Below are 24,068 nucleotides of genomic sequence, written 5' to 3' on the forward strand. Positions count from 1 at the left end.
TTTTGGACTCAGGGGACCTTGAAACGTATAGAAATTGGGGTACCTTAATTTTTTTCGTAAAGCAATACTTTCCTTGCCTATAGTAATAGGGCAAGGGAAGTAAAAACATAGGCTAAGGGCCGGTTTCCGAGCTCGGGATTTAGTTAAGTTCTAAACTTTAAACAGCTGGAGTCAGAAAATTAGCTTTATATTATAAATATAATTTATAATATTATAATCCTTTATATTATACATTTCTAAATAATTCAAAACAGCTGAAACTTCACACTAGTCTACTTTCTCTTTATTTTATTTTATGTTCAATTTTCTAGTTTTTTGAAATTTAATTCAAACGTGACAATGACTACGACTACGCCCCGTTTCGGAAAGCCAATTTTCTTACTCCAGCTGTTTAAAGTCTAGAACTTAGCCAAATCCCGAGCTCGGAAACCGGCCCCAAATTCATCTTTGTAACTCTGATTTAACCTATCTATTTCTTTTTCAATTCAACACTTTACTGATATTCTACTACCAATTGGTGAGAAGAATATGTTTTCGGAATAATAAATGCTGCATAACTAAGCACATAGGAGCCCCCTGTGGGTTGGGGGCTTCGACTACATCATCTTACTCAAGAATGTGTTGAAAACCAGAATTCACCCACAGCATCCATGCTTGTCGTAAGAGGCGACTAAAATGGACCACAAGGCAACTCCAGAAGTTGCCTTGACATCAAACCCACGGGATCTGCCCCATCAGGGCAGTTTCGGAGGGGCAAAAAGATAAACCCAAGAGACCAGAGATGGGTGAAACTCCAGGCACAAATGTGGGTCAAGAGGCTGAGTCGAGGGTGGCCGGGCGCCGGGCGCCCTAGAAGCAGTTTGGCGTCCCCTCTCTCAGCGGAAGGACCTACAAAATGGCCAGGAGTGGAACTCACGTAGGTCACGATGACTAATCAGTCTGAAGAGACTGCCAAGCGTATCACACTGGATTGCGACAAGGATTGCAACCAGGTGATGAATGGAATGTTAGTATAGGGAAAAACCCCTGGTTCTTGTAAAGGACATAGGTATTGGTTTCCTAACATACTACTTGGGAACACAATAAGCTTCGGTTGACGTGTGGGGTTCTTTGAACCTTTGGATCCTTGAATCCGTCCCTTCAAAAACAATAAACAATAAGCACATAGGAAGTCTGTATTGAGATTTAAATGAAAATATTGATTGTCAGATAAAATTCATGATTCACCTAATAAATTCAAGTGTGACATGGGCTATATGAGATACATTGACTTTTTGGCGGTACGAAGTTCGCCGGGCAAGCTAGTTATTTGAATAGAAATAAAATATTACCTCTATACCTAGTCAATCATACCTACAGTAACTATATAGGTAACCATAGTTACATGATTATATAGTTACCGTACTGTAAATCGTACCTAACGTAAAGTTTACAAAATAATAATAAACATTTTTTACAATACCAGTACCGCGGTAATGTAAGTAAGAAATCATTGATGTTAAATTAATTTTTTCAAATAAAGTATCTCATAGAATAATTTATTATTTTAAAGGTTTCTTATTTAGTTTAGCTAGATTAGTTTCTCACATCAAAATATTACTTTTCAGCTAACATCAAAATTAAAAACATAAGCTTCTCATGGGAATTAGGAGACGTTCATGCGCTACATTGACAGATAAAATATTTATTGATGGAAATTATAGCAAATTTCTGCAACAGCACACATCAAATGATCAGCATCAATCATCATCTAAATTTACGTCAAAGAAGCTCGGAAACAGAACTGCACGCTTAAAACATTCTGCAGCCCGCAATATAAGTAAGATATCTTTATTAAAAAAAGAAATATCATTATGGTAATTTTTTTTTTTTTATTACATTTTGCGTGAAGTAATATTACCAGTACACTTGCAGAAGTTTTATAATTATCAAAGTAAATTCATTCAACTTCTCTGATAACTTAAAATACTGATATATAGATGGGAAGAAAATATCAAGTGATTGTACTACAAAAGATAAGAATTTAATAATCTATAAACAGAATTACCAATTAATTCAATTTAATTTATTTTTCCTTCTGAATACAATTCAAAGCAGTTACATAGAATCTTAAGCAATAAAGTTTATACAGTTCAAGAAACGATATGATATAAAATCAAACAACAAAATGTAGAACTATACTAAACAATAAAACTCTTGAGCTATCACAATTTTATTCTTGTAAAAATTCTTGTATCAGATAGAAAAGAGCTTACATAGGCAACAAAGGCCTGTACGTAAGCTCGAGTTATCATAACAATATGCGTTTTATATATAATCATAAAGAGAGATCTCGATTTTTATTAGAGATCTAAACTACATTAAAATAATTTTCAATGATGAATCTATAATTCATAATTCTTATGCATTAAGAAGGGATTGAAAAAAGTGGAAAACTAAATTATAAATAATTTTAAATTTATAAATAAAAGATTATGAAAACCAAGGAATAGCGAGGAACGCTACAATTTAAATAACAAATACAAGTCAGGAAAAGCAGAACAGACAAGCATGACAGAACAGAAAAAAAATCACTCTGAAGGCGCCCTAATTGAATTAAACACGTGCACCCCCAGTAACAATGAGTGAGACGGCATTATCCTCACTGATATCAAACATCCAGTTTTTCAAGTGCCACTTGAACGGAGAGGTAGAAACTACATCCAATAATCTATTCTGGTTGGAACGGAGAAGGAAATTTCGGAATAAAATATGAGAAATGTAAAAGCAATTTGTCTTTGAAAAGGATCTTGTTTCTTGTATTGTGTTTACACCTACTGCTGATGCATATCTTGTATTATATGAATGTTCTGTAGGAGTAAATATTGAATGGGAATTATCATAGATGTAGATCAAAAGATCTTTTATGAAAAGTTTTCTCAGTGACAAAACTCTGGACTCATTAAAAAGTAACGCAGAGAAAATTAGTCCAGTCACTATATACATTGGTGCTTGAAATTTATATTGTAGTTCTGATTTCATAATATATTATTTGGATTCATGAGAGAGGTCCAGAACCGAATTCTTCATGCAAAATTTCCTTGTGCTATATACAGAGTGGCCCAAAAACCTCGTATTTTCGGTTTATTCTCCAGTTTTCAGCCAGTTTCAGTTTTCCGTCAAATCCAGTGATCGGACAGAAAAATTTGTTTCCGCCTTTTTTTAAGATTATAAAATTCTGAATGAAATGAGATCATTCAGAACTCTCTACCTCCAATGAGTACTGAGTTATGATTTTTCAAAAATGAGTGAAATTTTAGGAAAAAAAATCAATTTTGATTACTGTATATTTAGTATTTGGTCAACAATATATCCCGATTGTTACAATCTAGATGTAAAAATAAAAATCCCTCGGGGCGTAATTTTGTGCTCTACCATCTGAGACTAGGTAGAGCGCTGTATCTCATATAGATTTCCAGGTACACCTGACAACAAAAATGCTCCTTTTGTATCGTGAAAAACACCTAATTTTTAGCTTCAACCATCATCACCATGTATATTGTCCTCACAGTGATATTTTGCACAATGATATAAGTTCATTAGATTATGTTCTATGAGAATCACACGTTAGATGCACTTCATTTCAGCATTTCCTAGAGGAGAGGCGCGCTTAAGGACACCTCAAGGATCAAAAACTCAAATACTTATAACTTTTGACACAATGCTCGAATCTCATCGTACTACACTTCATTTTTCTTGGCTCATCAAGGCGGTTCAAAATCATACATCATAAGTCAAATTTGGTCTACATAATACTATGGTATACATAATAAACTACAGAGCTACGTACTAATCAATATGCATTTCACTGGATCTGTATGGCTCGCTGCTCCTTTCATGACTAAATAAAATTTTTCTAAATAAATTGAGATAAATTTTATTTCATTTTTCTGATGACATGATAGTTAAGTAAGTTATTTGTACATCTAGGAAAAAAGTTCTACTTTGATGTCGACCAATGACAAGATCTATATACAACTTTTCCTCCACTTAGCCTACTATCATTCAAATATATTTTTCAACTCTGCTTATTCTAATTTTCTGCATCAAACAGCTTGTTCAAATTTAAGCTGCGTTTACATCAAAGATTACACCATAGATTCTATTATATTGAATGGAACTTGACAAGCGCATATGTTCATCATTTGTATGATAAGTTAAGTTCAATCTAGTAGTCCAGTCACTATATACATTGGTGCTTGCAATTTATATTGTAGTTCTGATTTTTTAATTGTAATATTACATTTTTTCTCACATTGGAATCGAATCTTCAATTCGAGATCTATGGAACTTTATAGTAAATATCAGAGTTATCTATAGACGGACAAACTTTTTGACGGAGAATTTATTATCGTAAATGTTTGTTGCATTGTTCCATGGTGTCACCGAGGCAGGGTTAACAAAATTATTAGATAAATGGTTTATTTAAATCGAGATATATATAAAAATTTAAAATAATAGTTTCAAAATAAAGTTTTATTGAGAACAGATGTAGATGTGAATTCTAAACTTGTAAGTTATAATTTTTTGGTGACGTGTCTGTAATATCTATACCGAACAAGGCGTTGGCTCTGTGATTTGTAACTTAGGTTTTTCCTGTTCTAGCCCTCTCTAGAAAAATGGCTGGCTTTGTGTTGTTGTAAAATTTTGCTCTGAATCATTTTCGTTTATTAATGTTTTAAATTGCGTTTTAAACAGTTTATTGTGTTCTATTTTGTTAACATATAGCTATTTGTGTCTTCAAGTCAATAGCCACTGTTTTTCAACTGTAAACTAGATAAGTATTTTAGTTCGTAGTAACTCTAAAATAATTAGGCTTAAGATATAGTTCTTTGTGTATTTGTATAAATTCATCTGAAGATTATAAGTTCATTTGCTCTGAAAACTGGATTTCTCATTCATAGGCGATAGATCCATTCACAATTTATCAAGAATCTATTTCATTGGAGCCGACAACTATCCTTAGGTTAATAGGTGTTAAATGCTATTCCAACCGATTTAAGGAAAAATTGGTAGCACGGCAAATGGTACGCCCTGGTGTGGGACTCAAACTACAAAATATATCCCTGGTTGTAAAAAATTATTGGTATGATAGATATCTTGATGAATTATGAATGGGAGATGCTGCTGAGTGGGAAATCGGTTCGAGAAAGTTCAGGTTCTAATGAGTAAATATTTTTTACGCAGTAGCAAGATGGAGAACAATAAAAATAATGAAGTTTTATCCAGTGAAAACATTCAAAACTTAGATGAAGAATCACAAGATTTAGACCTAACCTTAAACAATGACTCAAACGATAGTGTAGCTGTAAGTGAAAACGTTTCAAATGTAACAAGTCATGAGAAAGTAGTAGAAATATCAAATGAAACAAGTATGGTAGGAGCTAAAAATGATACGAATCTTATAGCATTCTTAACACAAAAGTTTGATGATTTGAAACAAGATCAAAGTGCTAGGTTTGATGAGATGAAGCAAGAATTTGCTAGCATTAGACTAGAGCAGGTTAGTATAAACCTTCTATTGAAAAATGCACATGAAACATTGAGTGAAAATCATAAAGATGAAAGCAAATTGAAGCATGATAATAGTAGTGTTAAGATACAAGATCAACTCATTCAAGTTTCTGACAATGTAGGCCTAGTTACTGTTGTTGAAAAAATCAACCCTAGTGAGATAGTAGAATTGAATAAAGAAGTAGGTAGGGAGTTGTCTTCACTGAAAGTCAACTATCATGAAAGTAATATTGCTACATTGAAGGTTAGGAAAACTATGAACAAAGTGAATGATTACATGAGACAGGTTTCTGTAGAGGTTAGGAATAATGTAAACAAAATGAATGTTGCTTTGAGTCAAGTTGATGAGTTCAACTTTCAACTGAGAATTGAAAAGGTGTATGCAATGCATTCTCAAGTGAACATGACTAACTTTTGTAAGCAAAATGGCTTTGTTGAAACAAATGAACCCATGAATAAAATCATGTTCTTGAAGAAAACAAAACACAAAGTCACCATTGATGTGTTAGTATTCAAAGGTTGTTTCAAGTTGCTTACTTACAAGATGATGACTGTGAATCACATGATGAAAGGGTATTCCCCAGCACACAATGATTAGGAATCCTGTGTTATGCCGGGATTCAGAATAGCATAATCGCTACACAGTGTATGGTAAGAGTCCATAATTGTGTCTTTTTTCTTTTCTGTAGCCTATTTTTCTTGGCCCTTAATCTTTTCAATTTTCGATTCTTTCCTGTCTTTGTGTAATATTCAGTAAATTTCTTCTATGATGCATATCTTAACCAATCTTGTCCATAGTCATTTGAATTTGTATTCTTCTGAAATAATATTAGAAGTTGAATTAGTAGCTTATTTTCCTAATCTTTAAATTGTTGATAAAACTTAACTTTTCTAAAATCTATCCATTGTTGTGTAAATAATTGTTTGCTTGCGGTATATTTTTTCATCATGTATTACATATTTTAATCATGTCTATTTTTTTTTAGGTATCATATTAGGTAATTAGGTTTTTCAGAGCAATTATGTCCCATGTTCTCATCTTTCATTGCATATCGTGCCATAAGCCATATGTAATTAGGTTATAGTTTTCTTCTGGGCTTTTAACCCATTTTGCATTTTATTTTTTCTTTGCTGTCCAATACTTTGGATTTTTGGTAGACAAGTAGGTGTGATTCTTTTAGAGGTGTGGGCGTGAACCACATACGGCTGGACTCGATTATCTGACCTACTTGTTTGCGATATAAAAACCTTAAGACTGCAACATCAAATGTTTGTAAAAACTTTTGCATACTTTTGTTTTTGTGGTCCGATACTAGAGTCTGCTATCACATTGCCTTACAGACATCTAGGAACTATCCACCCAGTCACAATAGTCAACATATTTTTTTTTTTCCTTCACCAGTTGTTTTTGTGGGAGTGATAGCTCACAATTATAACAGATTAGAGTCATACTTGGAATTTACAAAATTCCATAGTAGTATATTTTATTAAATATACTTCCTCATGAAAGTTCAGTACTGACATGTAGGATAGGCTCTAATTAATCTTTCTCTTCTTTGTATTGTTTTAGGGAATTTATTTACCCAGTTTTCTTTTTCTCTTGTTTGTATTTTTTAGGGAACTTATTTACCCATTTTTCATCTTGATCATCTTTGTATTATAATCTTGAAATGTTTGTACTTATTATACAGTCTTTAAATTATAAATTATGTTATTATAATAAATAAACTTCAAATTTGAAAGTATTAATGAATTCTGTAGCCATATATATGTGATGTATTAATGAAAGTTAGCTTGAATAATAATGTTTTTATTGAATAAAAACGTTGTGTTATATTATAAATTGAAATGAGTTAAAGGCTAAAATTTTCTAAAGTGTTTTGTAATTGATATTTTTTTTCAAAATTTTTAAATTTGTTTGTTCTATAAATTTTGATATGATTGATTATCGTTTGAAATGGATGCTGGAGTGTATGTAGAATTTTTAATGGGGTTTGTTGATTAGAATTTTGCTGGTATGTGATTGTTTTTTGAGATGAAAACCCATTATTGCCTAAAGAAGGAATAACAGAGGTTATGACTTAGAGAGGCAGTAATGAGATAATATTTTTTGTGTTGATTGCCATGGATGCAAAAATAATGATTAATAATGTTGATTGCCATAGATGCAGATTACTTATGAATATTGTTTGCCTTTGAAGCAAAATATTATTGATGTTTTGAATGGTTTCTTGTTTAATGATTGATAGTAAAGTTTTGTCATGAAATGTAGTTTGTGTTTAGAACATTGAAAAGTCGAAATAAACTATAGTATCCAACAACGATGATTAATAATATTAAATAATTTGCTTTTTATACAATTTTTGAACACAAAATTAGAACTAAATAATTTTGAAACCCTGAATGATAAATCATAAATGTGAAATGAACATGCTATAAATGAAATGTTATATTAAATGATAATGAAATGCAGATATATTATGAAATGATTGTGAATAGAAGATCAATTGTCTGAAATTATTGAAATATATATTGAAATTAATTTTTGTTGTGATGATCTGATGTTTTTTACAATTTTGATAATGATACAGAGTGTTATGAAATTCTATTTCTATTTTGAAGAATGGATTAAATTTTGATATTTGAACAGTGAATAGATGAAAATGATTTTTTTTAAATTTATCATTGATATGTCCATATTTCACAATTTATGTATTGCTGACTGTATAATAGGATGTTAACAAATTACAATTTCATAAATACTTAAAAATAATTTTCATGTGTATTAGATTGTATTGATAGCCTAATCAAGATTTTCTTCTTAGTTTATAAGCATTTTAAGATAACAGGTACAGCACAGACATTAACATTGAAAAAGTTATCATGTGAATCTCGAAATCAGCAACAAGTGAATGCCATGAAGAGTGTTAAGAACATTTGGTGATTTTCGAACTAGTGTGACATAACTATGCCAAAATCTACGCTGATGCCAACACTAATATACGCCAATAACTACGCCGATGCCTGTGCTGATGCCAACACCAATAACTACGCCAAAATCTACACCAATGCCAATAGCTACGCCAATGCCTGCACCAATGCCAAAATCCGCGCCAATGCTGATGCCAACGCCAATAACTATGCCAATGTCAACACCAATATCAACACCAATAACTATGCCAAAATCAATGCTGATGCCTACACTAATAACTACGCCAATATCAACACTAATAACTACGCCAATGCCAATAGCTACGCCAATGCCTGCGCCAATGCCAATAGCTACGCCAATGCCTGCGCCAATGCTGATGCCAACACCAAAATCAACGCCGATGCCTGCGCCAATGCCAATATCTGCGCCAATGCTGATACCAATGCCTATGCCTGCGCCAATGCTGATGCCAATGCCAAAATCAATGCCGACACCAAAGCATACGCCAATAACAATGCCAACGCTTATTGCTGACTTTGTATCTCAAACTTCAACACTACTACATTACCTGGTGGTAATTGCCATCCATGTTCACATTCACAACTTTGAATTCAGAATAACAGTCACAGTATCATGAAAGAATTGATTCAAAAATCCTCTCCTAAATTATTCCTGTATGCAGAACTCTAAACCTTGAAAGCTGAAAATATCAAAAAACCAAACCTTACCTAAATTAATCCTCACCTAAATTAATCCTGTATGCAGCGTCTATCTCTTTTCCAAAAAACGAATTACATTGTCATTTCAAGCCTGAAATGTACATTGTATAATTACAAATATGATACAAAAAATTACGTGACTCTGTATTGAATTTGGAATGCAGCCGTCTACTACAAGCATGAAGCAATGCTAACTGAGATGTCACCTGTATCGAGTTTGATATGCATCAGTTGACTACAAGTATCAGCCCAACACTACGTGCATCCAGATCAGCCCAACACTAACGTCATCACATTGGAGTCACACTTAACTGAAAATCATACTGAGTGCCTTAACGGACTGTTTTCCAAAATGTGCATCAATAAAATCAACTGCGTCAATAGTGAAAGAAATGAACATTTTTTTATTTATTGGAATTTTATGTGAAAATTAAATGTAACAATTCATCAATTCATTTAAAAAATAAATAAATAATAATAATAATACATTTTTCATTCAAAATACTAATTTCTTTTATGCAATAAAAATTGAATTTTTCTATCTATTAAATTTATGTGCAATTTCAAAAAACTATTCTTTACATATTAAACTTTCTGTTGAGATATTTTCCTTTAAATTATAAAACTAAATCAAAAGTAATATTGATATTCTATATTTTGAAATATTGTTTGGAAACATATAACAAATGCTATTGATGAATTTTTATAATAATTTTCAATATTATAGGACAACATGTAATATTTTTATAGAAAAAATTGTTACTGTTCTCGAATTTACAATTCAAAAATTTCCATTTGGGTCAATGTAATTTTTTTTTAAATTTTCAAACAGTAAAATTTTTTTATGTTAAGAGGGGGGTATTTGTAATATTACATTTTTTCTCACATTGGAATCGAATCTTCAATTCGAGATCTATGGAACTTTATAGTAAATATCAGAGTTATCTATAGACGGACAAACTTTTTGACGGAGAATTTATTATCGTAAATGTTTGTTGCATTGTTCCATGGTGTCACCGAGGCAGGGTTAACAAAATTACTAGATAAATGGTTTATTTAAATCGAGATATATATAAAAATTTAAAATAATAGTTTCAAAATAAAGTTTTATTGAGAACAGATGTAGAATGTGAATTCTAAACTTGTAAGTTATAATTTTTTGGTGACGTGTCTGTAATATCTATACCGAACAAGGCGTTGGCTCTGTGATTTGTAACTTAGGTTTTTCCTGTTCTAGCCCTCTCTAGAAAAATGGCTGGCTTTGTGTTGTTGTAAAATTTTGCTCTGAATCATTTTCGTTTATTAATGTTTTAAATTGCGTTTTAAACAGTTTATTGTGTTCTATTTTGTTAACATATAGCTATTTGTGTCTTCAAGTCAATAGCCACTGTTTTTCAACTGTAAACTAGATAAGTATTTTAGTTCGTAGTAACTCTAAAATAATTAGGCTTAAGATATAGTTCTTTGTGTATTTGTATAAATTCATCTGAAGATTATAAGTTCATTTGCTCTGAAAACTGGATTTCTCATTCATAGGAAACTGGATCCATTCACAATTTATCAAGAATCTATTTCATTGGAGCCGACAACTATCCTTAGGTTAATAGGTGTTAAATGCTATTCCAACCAATTTAAGGAAAAATTGGTAGCACGGCATAATATATTATTTGGGTACATAAGAGAAGTCCAGAACCAATTTCTTCATGCAAAATTTCGTTGTGCTAGATACAGAGTGGCCCGAAAACCTCGTATTTTCGGCTCATTTTCCAGTTTTCAGCTATTTCTGCCAAATCTCATACTCAGACAGAAAAATTCGGAACTCTCTATCTCTAATAAGTACTGAGTTATGTTTTTTCAAAAATGAGTGAAATTTGAAGAAAAAATCAATTTTAATGAATTTTAGTTCTTGATCAACAATAAGTATCTTCCGATTGATACCATTTAGATGTATAATTCAAAATCCCTCTTGGCATATTTTTGTGCTCTACAATCTGAGATCAGGTAGAGCGCTCTATCTCATAAAGATTTCCAGGTACACCTGACAACAATGCTCCTTGTAAACACACTTGTAAAAACACCTAATTTTCAGCTTCAACCATCATCACCAACTACATAGTCTTCACATCAATATTTCGCATAATGACATAAGTTCATGAGATTATGTTCTATGAAGATCACCCGTTAGATGCACTTCATTTCAGTATTTCCTAGTGGAGAGGCGCGCTTAAGGACACCTCATGGATCAAAATTCCAAACACTTATAACTTTTGACACAGTGCTCAGATTCCATCGTACCGTACTACACTTCATTCTTCTCAGCTCGTCAAGGCGGTCCAAAATCATGCATCATAAGTCAAATTCGGTCGAAAAATGGAAAATGTTATGTTGAGTGTACTTAAGCCCATATTTCAATACCCAAAAAATGGCAAATTTCTATATTCAAAGCTGAGCAAAGCTAATTTCTATATGTCCTTGAGCGCGCCTCTCCACTTGGAAATACTGAAATGAAGTTCATCTAATGGGTGATTCTCATAGAACATAATATCATGAACTTTATGTCATTGTGCGAAATATCAATGTGAGGACAATGTAGTTGGTGATGATGGTTAAAACTGAAAATGAGGTGTTTTTGACAATACAAGGAGCATTGTTGTCAGGTGTACCTGGAAATCTTTATAAGATAGAGCGCTCTACCTGATCTCAGATTGTAGAGCACAAAAATACGCCCAGAGGGATTTTGAATTGTAAATCTAGATGGTAAGAATCTGATGATATTGTTGATCAAAAACTAAAATTCATCAAAATTGATTTTTCATACAACTGTGCGTAAAAAAAGAATTTACATACTCAATTCTCCTCGTAAAACAGCTTATTTCTGAGGAGAATCTACTTTTTCGCTCGCTAACCATCTGCGCATGCGCAGTAAATTTTCTTTGCGCTCGCAAATCATTCGCGCATGTGCAGAAGAGTTTCTTTATGCTCGCCAATCAGCTGATGGTAAGCAGCTCGCCAAAAGGTTAGATCTTAACCTAAAAAGTCGGTAATTGTAACTCCGCCGATATAAGTAATTTAACTGGTTTGGGCAGTTGTAGAAAAACTTTTGTATGTAATTCCCGCAAAATGCTTCTTTATCACTCTTGAAAGATTATCACGCTCCACTTCGCATCGTGTGATAACTGTTTTGCACGAGCGATAAAGTCGCACATTATGCTCTTAATACATAAATAGCTATTTCTTCAAATTTCACTCATTTTTGAAAAATCATAACTCAGTACTCATTAGAGATAGAGAGTTCCGAATGATCTCATTTTATTCAGAACTTTATAATTTGAAAAAAAAGGCGGGAGCAAAATTTTCTGTCCAATTACGAGATTTGGCAGAAATAGCTGAAAACTGGAAAATGAGCCGAAAATAGGAGGTTTTTGGGCCACTCTGTATCTAGCACTAGGAAATTTTGCATGAAGAGATTGGTTTTGGACTTCTCTCTCTTATGTACCCAAATAATATATTAGAAAATCAGAACTACAATATAAATTGCAAGCACACCCCCTTTTTCATGTCTATATTGACTGGACTATAATAGAATCTATAAGGATTAAGTTGTTAACATATTGTTAATAACTTTGATGTAAACGCAGCTTTAATTTACAACCAGATAAAAATAAAAATCTACTATCGGTGAATAACAGCTCTAGATTGTGTATTGTCTGTATACTACCTTCCTGCCAACATCCAACGCAAGCGTTCAGATAGAGATGCCACTCATGTTATTTGAATGGAGTTACTTAATTCCCATGATACTTTACCGTTAACCCTACTCCCTTGTGTTAAAACTTTAGTATTCTCTTCCAAATAGGAATGCCTAATTTTAGATAGATTAATTACCTATATATTAATATTTTTTTATACTGATTTCTCATTTAAATTATATCATTTGTTTAAAATAAAAAAATCAATCTTTTCTAGAGAAAACGGAGTTTATTTTTGTGAGTCCACTTCCAGAAACTTCATCAAAAGTTTTTATGATGAAGATTTTGAGCATGTGCTGCTTGGTAAGACATAATCTTTGAACTCCTATAACTGTTAGTCCGGGCGCAAATGTCATTCCGTGGTCATTTTTGAGTAACAGCTGTGGAAGATGTCCCGATTTCTTCGTTGGGTCTAGCATAATAAGGATCGTGATGATAAGTCGAAATCACAGGCAAACACCTCGGGAACAAGATGGCCACCAAAATTTTCAGGGTTCTGCTATATCTCTTGTATTTCAATAACCGTTCGAGATATTCAACCGTTTTTTAGACGAAAATATTTTTAAAATGTTCCTCTACAATTTTTGTTTCATAAAATTTCCCTCTAAAACGCATATTTTTTGTAGTTATAACCTTCAAAAGCCCAAAAAACGTTTTTTCTAAATTTGTTCAAATTTAATTCCATTATAACTTTCTTTGTGCAAGAGATACAGAGACATTTCAGGTCTATGAAATTTAGAGCGTTTTTCACCTTTGGAACTATATATCTTCATGCCCTGTACGTCGAAAAATGAGTTCTCCAGCGCCCTCCAAAGAAAACCCTGCATGATTTCTGGTGCGTATTTCCATAAGCATGAGGTAACAAGCTAGAACTATAAAATTGATTTTTTCATGACTACTTTAGGATAGAGACTTGAAAATGGTCTCAATCTCTTCATTACAACAAGACGAATAAGAATATTGATGATGGAGACAACGAAAATATTCGACATCATTGAAAAATACAAAATGGCGGTCATTGTTGACAAATTTTTATATCGCTTGTTATTCAGTTATTGTGAGTGATATCGGATTGGTTTTATTACCAAAGTGTTTAGAATTAACCAAACAATGATGTTCGAGAGAATCATCTCATTTCGACTACTCTTTCCATTATTTATTCAACTTCAAAAACTTGAAACATATATACATTTTTTGGGGGACAATATTTCACTCTTCACCCTGTATATGTATTCGCAGTCAACAAACACTAGTATTATTGGCACAGTGTTGTAGAATATTTCCAGAGCTTCAAAATGACATCTGGTTGGAGGCTGTAGTCCATATTTTACGACTGGAGCGTCATCGGAAAAAGAGTAAAAAGTACTGTTTGCAGCGGAAAACACGATTTTTCCACCAAATGCCAGTCCCAACAATTAGAAAACCGTGTAACTCATGACTCCTTGAAGGTACAGACTTGGGAATGGTATTAATCTCTTTATAATTATGTGTAGAAAGAGATTATCCATGATAGCAATCTCAAAAATGTTTTTCATCATGAAAAAAAACAAGATGGCGGCAAAAATATGTTGATTTCCAAGTAATCATCTGTAATTCTAATAATGTCGAGGATATCGGATCAATTCAGCCATCTGGAAGCTCCGAAGTAATCACTCTACAATATCCGAAAGATTTGTCTAATTCCATCAACTTTTACTATGATGAATATAACTTCAAACTCTTGAAATTAGATTTTTGGGGACAACATTTTATTTTTCACTCTGTAAATGTATTCAGAGTGAACAAACACCAATTTTATTTGTACAATGTTGTAGAATATTCATTCCCAAAACTTCAAAATGACATCTGGTTGGAGGCTGTAAGACCATATTTTATGGCTGGAGCGTCATTGGAAAAAGAGTGAATTCAAAGTTGTCTTCTGAATCTATATTGATATAAATTAAATCATTCTCACCAAATCTTACATTCTTAACATAGAATCAATCAAACTGAAAAACATTATGTAATGCTTTAATGGGATATATCTCCAATGAAAGTTCATTGAAAATTGGCATATCAAAGTGTGTCATTTCTTGTTGTAGTTTTCACTCATCTCACAGCACAATGTAGCAACGTTTATAGATAAGGATATACTAATTACAATCATATACAAGCTTCCTGTGAGACAACCTTGGACATTATCATTACACACCAATTCTCCTCTCGCTTGATGATTAACACATTTCAAAATTTCACTTCAGAGACCTTACAAGGACAAATGCGGTTCCGGCCTAATTCAATACTCGATCATTGGCACGTTTGCAATTTTACTTCACAGAGCTCACAAGGACAAATGCATCTCTGCTCTAATTCATCTCAAATTCGACCATTAACACGTTTCGTGCATAATCTTGTTTCACCTTGGAAAAAATGGTTGTGAAGTAGAGAACACTCTCTCACGTTGAAATAGAATGTAGCTATCTATTTCTCATGCAATTTCTTCCGAATAATTTGTATAGTGGAAATCGGTTAAAGATTGATGTGATTCTAACTTGAGGGTTTTAGAACATTCCCGTAGATACTTAAACCTTCTACTTGATCTTCTGTCAAATTATGCTGTTTTGCCTCAATCCAATTCATATGAAAGCTAACTCTCGTGTAGTTCCGAACTATTTGGTAGGCTATTCGATGTATAAATAAAGTGAGATAATCGGTGAATGCAGCTGAACATTGTAATCTTGTCACTTCATCATTCTCAGTATTTTTAATTGAAGATGCTATTTCCTCACGAATTGATTTGACTGTAGCTTGTAATTCATCTTTCTTAATAAATGTTTGCATTTCACTACTCAGATCATTTTTCAATACATAAGTTTTTCTAAACATAGTTAGCAATGTATTTAAATCGTTTTTTGAAACAAATTGTTCAATCCCCTCCATAAGATTTGTCTTTATCGTATTAGTCATTGCGGATAATCAATCTTCAAACTCTTGTTTTGTTATAACAATGTTATTCAATGCCTGCACAGTTTTATCCAAATATTCCTTATCAACCGATTATGAATGAGTTTCATTTACTCTAGTAAAAAGTTCTGTGCTAAGCTGTTTCAATCTGGTATTTAGATAATTTCTATCTAATACTTGCAAATATTTTAATCTTGTCTGAGATAACTTTCAATTTCTCATCCAAATAATTCTTGTCAACTTTATTATCGTTGATCGTATTCAAGTGCAATCTGAATATCTCTGTTGTTGATTTGAGATCATGTAGAGAATTCTCCAAATTGATAGATTTCTCTTTAACTCCCCTATCGATATTGTCAGATTGTAATGTACTGAAGATGTATTCCTTTTCGATCTTGTTCAATCCAATATTCTTAACTATATTAGATAATTGTGAATCTAAATACAAATGCAGAGATTCACTAACACCCTGTTGATTAATTGCCTGGATTATTCTCTCACTAAAACTGTCAAGATCTGGTTCATTCCATACAATCTCTTTCTTCGCAGTGACTCTCGCTTTTACCTCCGAATCTGTGCACGCTCATTCTGCAACTAAACAATAATTTTACCTTCACATAATTCCTCTATAATTGATGCAATCTCAACATCATGACCTGAGTGTCCAGCAAGTTTTGATGATTTTAATAAATGAAGTCTCTGAACCAATTCATCATAGTTGTCATAATATTGGTAAATTCTATTGCTAGAAGTATTTTTTGCAAATTTCAATAACCCTGAACCTCTCTTACTTGCTTTTTTAACAGGAAACAGCATTTGAATTAAGCGAGACTTTACACCACTGTTACGTTTCACATATCCTCGTCTATCCAAATGAACTTTTGTTATTGATAAAATCTTCTTGTATTTATTTAGATCTTTTTCATCAAAGAGATATGAATTTGGTCTTGGGGCAAATAACAGTTCTAATAGACCATGTGTAATTTGGAATTTTTCGTTATCAATATAAAAGAAGTAGTTATCAAAGCTAACAACCATCTCACCCATAAAATATAATTATTTTCGGTCAGAATCATAGGAAATTCCATGAGGAATCAAGTTATCCAATTTTTCACTATGAAATGTATACAAATATTGTGCAAGCACTTGATTCTTTATCTTCTTTATTTTGCTGCTTGTATCACTCTCAAGCCTAGTTGAATTAAATATACTTGAATCGTTCATGCTTAGATCTTTTTCAGCTGCTGATGGTGATGCAACTTCTATTGTTTCACTAATATCATCATGTTTTTCTCCTAGTTCCATACTTTCTTCGTCTTCATCTTCTTCTTCTTCTTCTTCTTCTTCTTCTTCTTCTTCCTCTTGTTCCTTCTTTTTTGGTATAAAACTCTGATCAGATTGGTGAGAAGATTTAGTTTTCCCCATTTCAACTAGAGGTGTGATAATCGGTTTAAAAAGTTTTTTCTCTGTAATCGTCAGATTGCTTTTCAAAATGTACAATGCTTCTATGTTTATCTCTAATAACTTTCCTCAATTTCTTAATCTTATCAATTAGAGCAACGCTAGCGTTTTGTCTTCTATGAGAAATCCTCATTCTTTCACTGCTACTCACTCTCTACTGAATGTCAATAAAGTTATCCAGACCCTGCCTATATTTTCCACTATTAGCTACACATTCAGTCATAATAGTAAGAAAACTATGCTTCTTTGAATTCCACACATTTGAACACAATCTACTGAAATCTCTGAAGCAAATATCTTCACCCATATAGTCTCTATGTATTAATTTGAGTGATAATTGATCAATTTTGAATATAACAATCATATTTGCATTATCTCTGGTGAAATGTTTTTGTGTTGCACCATAACTTTGAATTAAATATGCTGTATCAATATTACGATGTCTACCCATAGTAAAATAATCTCTTATTTGAGGTGTGTGACTAAGTTGTAAATCGTCAGATATAACTAGAGAATATTGTGGTATATTATTTGGGTGTGGAATGCTACCGGGAATATCATTCACATGAAATTCAATACCTTTCATTTTTGAAAAGATTTTTCTTAAAAACAAGTACTTATCTTGATATTGACTTTTAGTATTTAAATAAATATGTTTAAATCTCAATCCATTTTTGGAAGAAATCAAGTTGAACAATAAATTCGTTTTACCGCATGCAGATGGGCCCATGTTGAGAATTCTAGCGTTATGTGGTATCAATGCCCCATTCTTACACCATACAGGCTTTTCCTCTTGTGCAATTAACTTATCAAAATTTACAATGACGAGTTTGTTCATGTTGAGAAAGTGAGATATACAAACAGAACGAACTGTTTCATGTGTCTGGTTCACTCGCTAATGAAGCGTTTTTAGGTGACACACATACATGTACTCACCCATTCAACATCTAGACACCTTGTGCCACATGCTACTACTACTTCACACTTCTCTATGACAAAAATGAGAAATGAAAGAGTGAACATTCAATTCAAGTTGTTTTTATTTAAAAAACACAATGTAAAGAATATTACAATGATTATCCACAACAGATGTGGATGGATAATTATACAATGTACATTATTTACATCATATGATCTTACTCTAATTATTTACAACAAATGTGAATCAATAAAATTATACCATGTACATTATTCACAACATATGATCTTACTCTAATCATTTACAATCTTACTCTAATAAGTTCTCTCGATTTATGAATGATGGTTGTGGAAATCCAATCCATTTCACAAGCAACTTATCCTTATCTCGTCTCAATATTTTTTCTATCAAATAAACATCTCTTTCAGATTCATTCAAATGTGTTTTTTTAATTTCTTCTTGATAAAACCTACTCTGTATTATCTCACCACTAAGATCTTCTAATGAGTAAGTGATAGGTCTTGTGGGATGTATGCTCACAATTCAGAAATATTCGGGTGACCAATTCATTAAATATTTTTTATCAAATATCAGTTTCTTTTTAGAAATTCTCACAATATCACCTAGCTTATATTTTGGTTTCAACACTTTTAATTTGAATCGTCTATTAAATGCAGAGTTTAGTGATTCTAAAATGTGTTTATGATGTTTTTTAGTTACATCTTTAGGTCACATTCCAATAGTACTGTGTACTGTATTGTTATAATCATCTACAATATTTTGTAAGTTATTAACCCAGTTTTTACTCCCACGTTCAGTTAAAGATCGATATATTTTTAATTCATTGTACAATTAAATCTCTCAGCGATACTAGCTTTCTTATCAGTAAAAACAGAATAATGCTTGATATTATACTTATCTAACAAATCTTTCACATGCTTATTAAAATACTCCTTCCCTCCATCTGTCTGGGAAAAACGCATATGTTTATTCTTACAAATAATGGGTTCGAGTGCATTATAAACACTTTGTGCAGTCTTATTTTTTAAAGGTATACAATAAGCGTACTTAGTAAAACAATTAATAACAACTAAAATATAACGATATCCTTTATTGAATTTATATAAGCTACCCATCTCAATCAGATCTGATTGATATAAATTGTTCTCATTCTTCAACTCATATCTATGTGTGGGGTAATTTACACGTGCAGCAGAGTGAAGCTCTGCTGCTAATTTTGCTCTAATATTACTCATTCTTCTTCTTTGTGTGAAGACACGCTTGAAACAGAATTCAATGTGTTGGTCACTACCTCGTTACACACACACTAATCTGTGCAATCAGTTTGCTATTTTGCAGTGACCAAATGGTAATGTATCAATTCTTCCTGTTAATCTTTCTGATGTATTGGCGATACAGGAAATTTCTTTTTTACATTTTCCAAGAGCTTTTAGAATAAAATGGCTGTCAAATCCGCTAAAATTATGGAAGTAACAGCTAATTGTATTGTCAGTTCGAGTATTTAAATTACACGACACATGAGCAGCACACAAAAACTTCCCATTTTCATGTGCATGATGGCGTACCTTTGTGTCTGTTTCGGTAAAAACTTCATCGCAAAGGCCACACTTATCAGCGTTTTGAAATTTGCGTTGCTGACGCTCACTTGAATGCTCCATCGGAATTTTGCATTTTATATGTCTCTTAAAATTATTCAGTTTGTACTACATTTTTTTTTCCTTTTTCAGTACCATATATATATGTATATAAATATATATATATATTTTTTTTTTAACTACAGAAGTTTGGGTTCAACAGCATTAAGTGCTCTCCACATCCTCTAAAGATATTTTTTTTTATTTTTACTCTACTTTACTTATTCTATTTTTTTTTTTTATTATAAATCTTCAACTGTCAGGTTGTTATAATGCAGTTCACGATGCTCATTCCCCACACCCAGACTTGTTGTCTTTGTGGGGAATATTCACTATTTATCTAATGTTTCTGCTGCTGTGTTACTTTTTTTGTGAATAAAGATCATTTGAATTTGAATTTGAATTTGATATCCGCACTCAATAAATCACCCAGTTCGATTATTTCCTTGAGAAATTTCTCCATGATCTTTTCATTGATATTACTCGATCTATAGAGTACTGGACCATACGCGATATCTCCATTCACATCAATTACAATGAAACAATACCCGCACGGAATATGATGCACCGTTTTCTTGGTGTAACTTCTGGTGATAGGTACATCCTCACAATCAGATTCGTTACCATACATATTCACAACAAATGTTTCCAAATCCGCATAGATTGTATACTTTTTCTTCAAAGTCAAACCGAGTTTTTTAAATTTGATTGTCTCACCTCGTTTTGGGTATGGAGTTCTCTGAGACTGGAACTTTGAACAAAGCTCTGGATGTCTCATCAAATTTGCTTTCCCATCCTGGTTTACTGTTTTGTCTGATGTAAATCTGTGGAAACCGAAATTACAAACATCTACTTGTGCTTTAGCTTTCGAAATGTGAGAAAGAAGACACGACAATCCATTTTTCCCATTCGCGGTGTTAATTAAACAAAAATGTGTTTTTCCTGCATCGCCTTTCAACATTAAAAGATTAATTTGGTATTTACGCGTACGGAATATTCTTGTTCGATAGGGGAAAAACTTTTTGTTGTCATACGCGATAACATGAATTGCAATGTCTGTATTAAGAATTTCAAATTTCTTTATGTTGCGATTGGTGGTTGGGAAATTAACTCTGTGAGTGTTCAGCCTGTGAGCGAATTTGCTCAAATATTTCACCGTTAATGTCTGCCTATTTGGTTTCTGGTGAAAATAGGCTAGAACACTCCACAGAAAACACTTTTTATCAGAAAGATTTTTGACATTGATAACACATGTCTTATTCTTGATGAACTGGGGTGTTTGAATATAACTGCTTGTGTAAATTGGATTATATCTAATCACATTTACATCAAGCGAGTCAATCTTCTTCAACACCCACCCACTCCCAAATCGAACAAAGTTATTGAATGAACTTAAAATTTTCCTAACCACTAACATAAAATGTTCATTCAATTCGTCATTACTCCCCAAGATGTTCAAGCCTATGGCCAAGTAGCTATGTAGATTCACAATGGATGAAACAGCTTCGGATTCCTCTGATTCTAAAACTACCATCTTATACAATAATAAATTTGATACTGAAAACCATTTCACATTTCCTTCGAAACGTGCAGCGTGTTCTCTTATTATCTCAAAAACACGAGCTTTTGAGTTTTGAAGCACATTTTCAATGTCAGGTGCTACGTTTTTGAAGGAAATGCGATGGCGAATTGCTCGCGAACTCACGCCTCTAACCCTGTGTTCTCACAGAATATATTACTATGGCATAGAATTAGATATAAAAACAAGTAAACATTAATCTAAAAAATCAGTTGTGATTTGACAAGCTGCAAGTACAGTGCAAAAATGTTATCTCAGGATCAGATTTTCATGCATGAATGATTGAGGTTATTAACATTTGATAATTGTTGAAAATTAGAATCAAGTCTGTTGTCACCTCAAAATATGGCTAAACAGGGTTTTAAATTTGTGCGAGCACCTGACGTTGTTCAATGTGTGTTTTGTTCAGTATATTTAGAAAATTGGTTGGCAACAGACGATCCTAGTAAGGCAGTCCAAATTGTGGATGGCGCAAAGAAGATAATATTTCATGTGAAGAGGAGAATTTTGATAATAATATTCTATGACAATATGAAGAACAAGTTTTAACTTTCCATCATCCAGAACCATTCAAGCTCTCGGTATTTATCGAAAGAGCAGACTATTTTGCAATAAATGGATATTTTTTACATGAGAAATCATATCTGCAATGTGTATATTGCAAATATATTATTGAAAATCCTTATGAAAAAGTGATACATGTTCCATTTTGTATATATAAAAAGATGAGCCATAATGGAAAAGAAAAGACAAATGTTGAAGAAGAAGAAGAAGAAGAAGAAGATGCTGTGGGAAAACAAGCTGGATATTGTACAATATGCACTCTGTTGTAGAAGTTGTAATCAGAATCAAGATATTAGTGATTTGTTAGGAATAAGTGCATTGTAGTAGTATTAATTTATCAGGAAAGAAGTAAGTTCTGAAAAAATCATGATTAGAAAAATAAAGTAAAAAAATTGTATCATACTTACATGCAATGAATGATGTGCTGTACTGTCTCTCTCTCTGCTTACACTCCAACTCTCAGACTAGTTCTTCATACGTCTTTCCTCCTCAAAGACTAGAGTGATTATGCAGTAGTGCACACTCGAACTCTGTGAAATCAACGAACATAATGAAAATCACAATAATATTGAGAAGAAATTTAGCAAGTCAACATGTGATGTTAATTATGAAAATTAATGAGGAGATTTGATATTACATTGCTCTCACATTCGAAATATTGTTATTCGAGATATTATATCTGGAACTAAGAAATTTTATATTAGTGCATTGTGAGAATTTGATATTTTTTCTCTGAATGCACCTTGCTGTACGTGTTAGAATGCTTTTGCATGTCAAGGATGTGATAAGCGGGAAAATGCACTATCTCTCACTCATCCTAAAACAGAGAGAGAGAAACGAATGAGTATATAAGTAGCGCTTATTGGATTTGCCAGCTTCATTCGAGCACTAGTCACGTTCCTGTTACACATATCCTCGTCATCATGGACTCATCATCTACGCATCAGGACTACATTCTTCCAGATACTCCTCAACAACAAAGCACTTCCTTCCCATCTTACTGGGCAGCGCAAGCTGCACAGCAGAAGAAGCTTCCAGCCACCACTACCAGTGCTGCTCCCGCTGCTGCTGCTGCTGCATCTGACTGTGAGGACTCACCACTGAAGAGCCGTGGTGTCTTTGTGGAGAGGGGGTTGAGCAGTAAGGAATTCATTGTACCGGACACTCAGCCATCTCATCTGCAGTGGGTACCAAGACATGTGCCACTCATGATGATTTCCAACAAGCAACAGGAGAAGAGAAAGCTGCGCTTTCTGGAGGAGGAGGATGAGGAAACCAACTTTGTACCCTCAAAGGTTAGTTATTTCAAATATTATTAACTTGTAATGTGAACAGATAATTTTAAATCTTTATATGTTGTCATTAATTTGTTGAAAGCTTGCTACTAAAAGCTTGCTACTATCTGATAAATTTCTTACTCTACTGAGAAAAACTAATTTCCAATAGATCTGTTCACATTATGATATTAAATTATTGGACTTCAATTTATTGTGAGAAATTGATGAATCTGATTAGATTTGAAAGACAATTTCAATCGAAAATTTTTTCTTGATAACGAATTGTAATATAGGAAATGAAACTATTCAACTTTAGAGTTCAGTTAAAAAAATTAATAAGATGTATATTTGAGTTCATGAATATGATGATTACATTGAAATTGATATATTCATTTGAATTGAGCAACTTCTATGTTGTTTTATGAAATCAAGAAATATAATTATTTGAAGTGATTAGGTTGAATGCATGCTACTATCTAATAAATTTCTCACTTTACTGAGAAAAAAACTAATTTCCAATAGATGGCTTTGTATTACATGCATTCACAATGTGATATTAAATGATTAGAGTTCAGTTAAGAATTGGATAAGATGTGTATATTTTGAATTCATGAATATTATAATGATTACTTTTTGAAATTGAACTGATCAAGCTTACTAGTTGAATTGATTAGACTTCAGTCAAAAATTGAATAAGATGAATATTTTGATTTCATG

The 24,068-nt window shown here is 32.5% G+C and overlaps 1 protein-coding gene across 1 annotated transcript in view; it reads left to right on the forward strand.

Annotated features, from left to right (window-relative positions):
• The first annotated feature begins 1,403 nt into the window (after nt 1-1,403).
• Nucleotides 1,404-24,068, forward strand: part of LOC120351146 — a 49,103-nt gene continuing 26,438 nt past the window's right edge. Inside the window, exons 1-3 of the mRNA XM_039427338.1 lie at nt 1,404-1,477; nt 1,608-1,819; nt 13,171-13,256. Of these exons, the coding sequence (XP_039283272.1) occupies nt 1,639-1,819; nt 13,171-13,256 (267 nt within the window). The 5' untranslated portion in view covers nt 1,404-1,477; nt 1,608-1,638. The remainder of the gene's footprint in view (nt 1,478-1,607; nt 1,820-13,170; nt 13,257-24,068) is intronic.

This window comes from Nilaparvata lugens, chromosome 4 (genome assembly GCF_014356525.2).
Source record: "Nilaparvata lugens isolate BPH chromosome 4, ASM1435652v1, whole genome shotgun sequence".
Taxonomy (NCBI): Eukaryota; Metazoa; Arthropoda; class Insecta; order Hemiptera; family Delphacidae; genus Nilaparvata; species Nilaparvata lugens.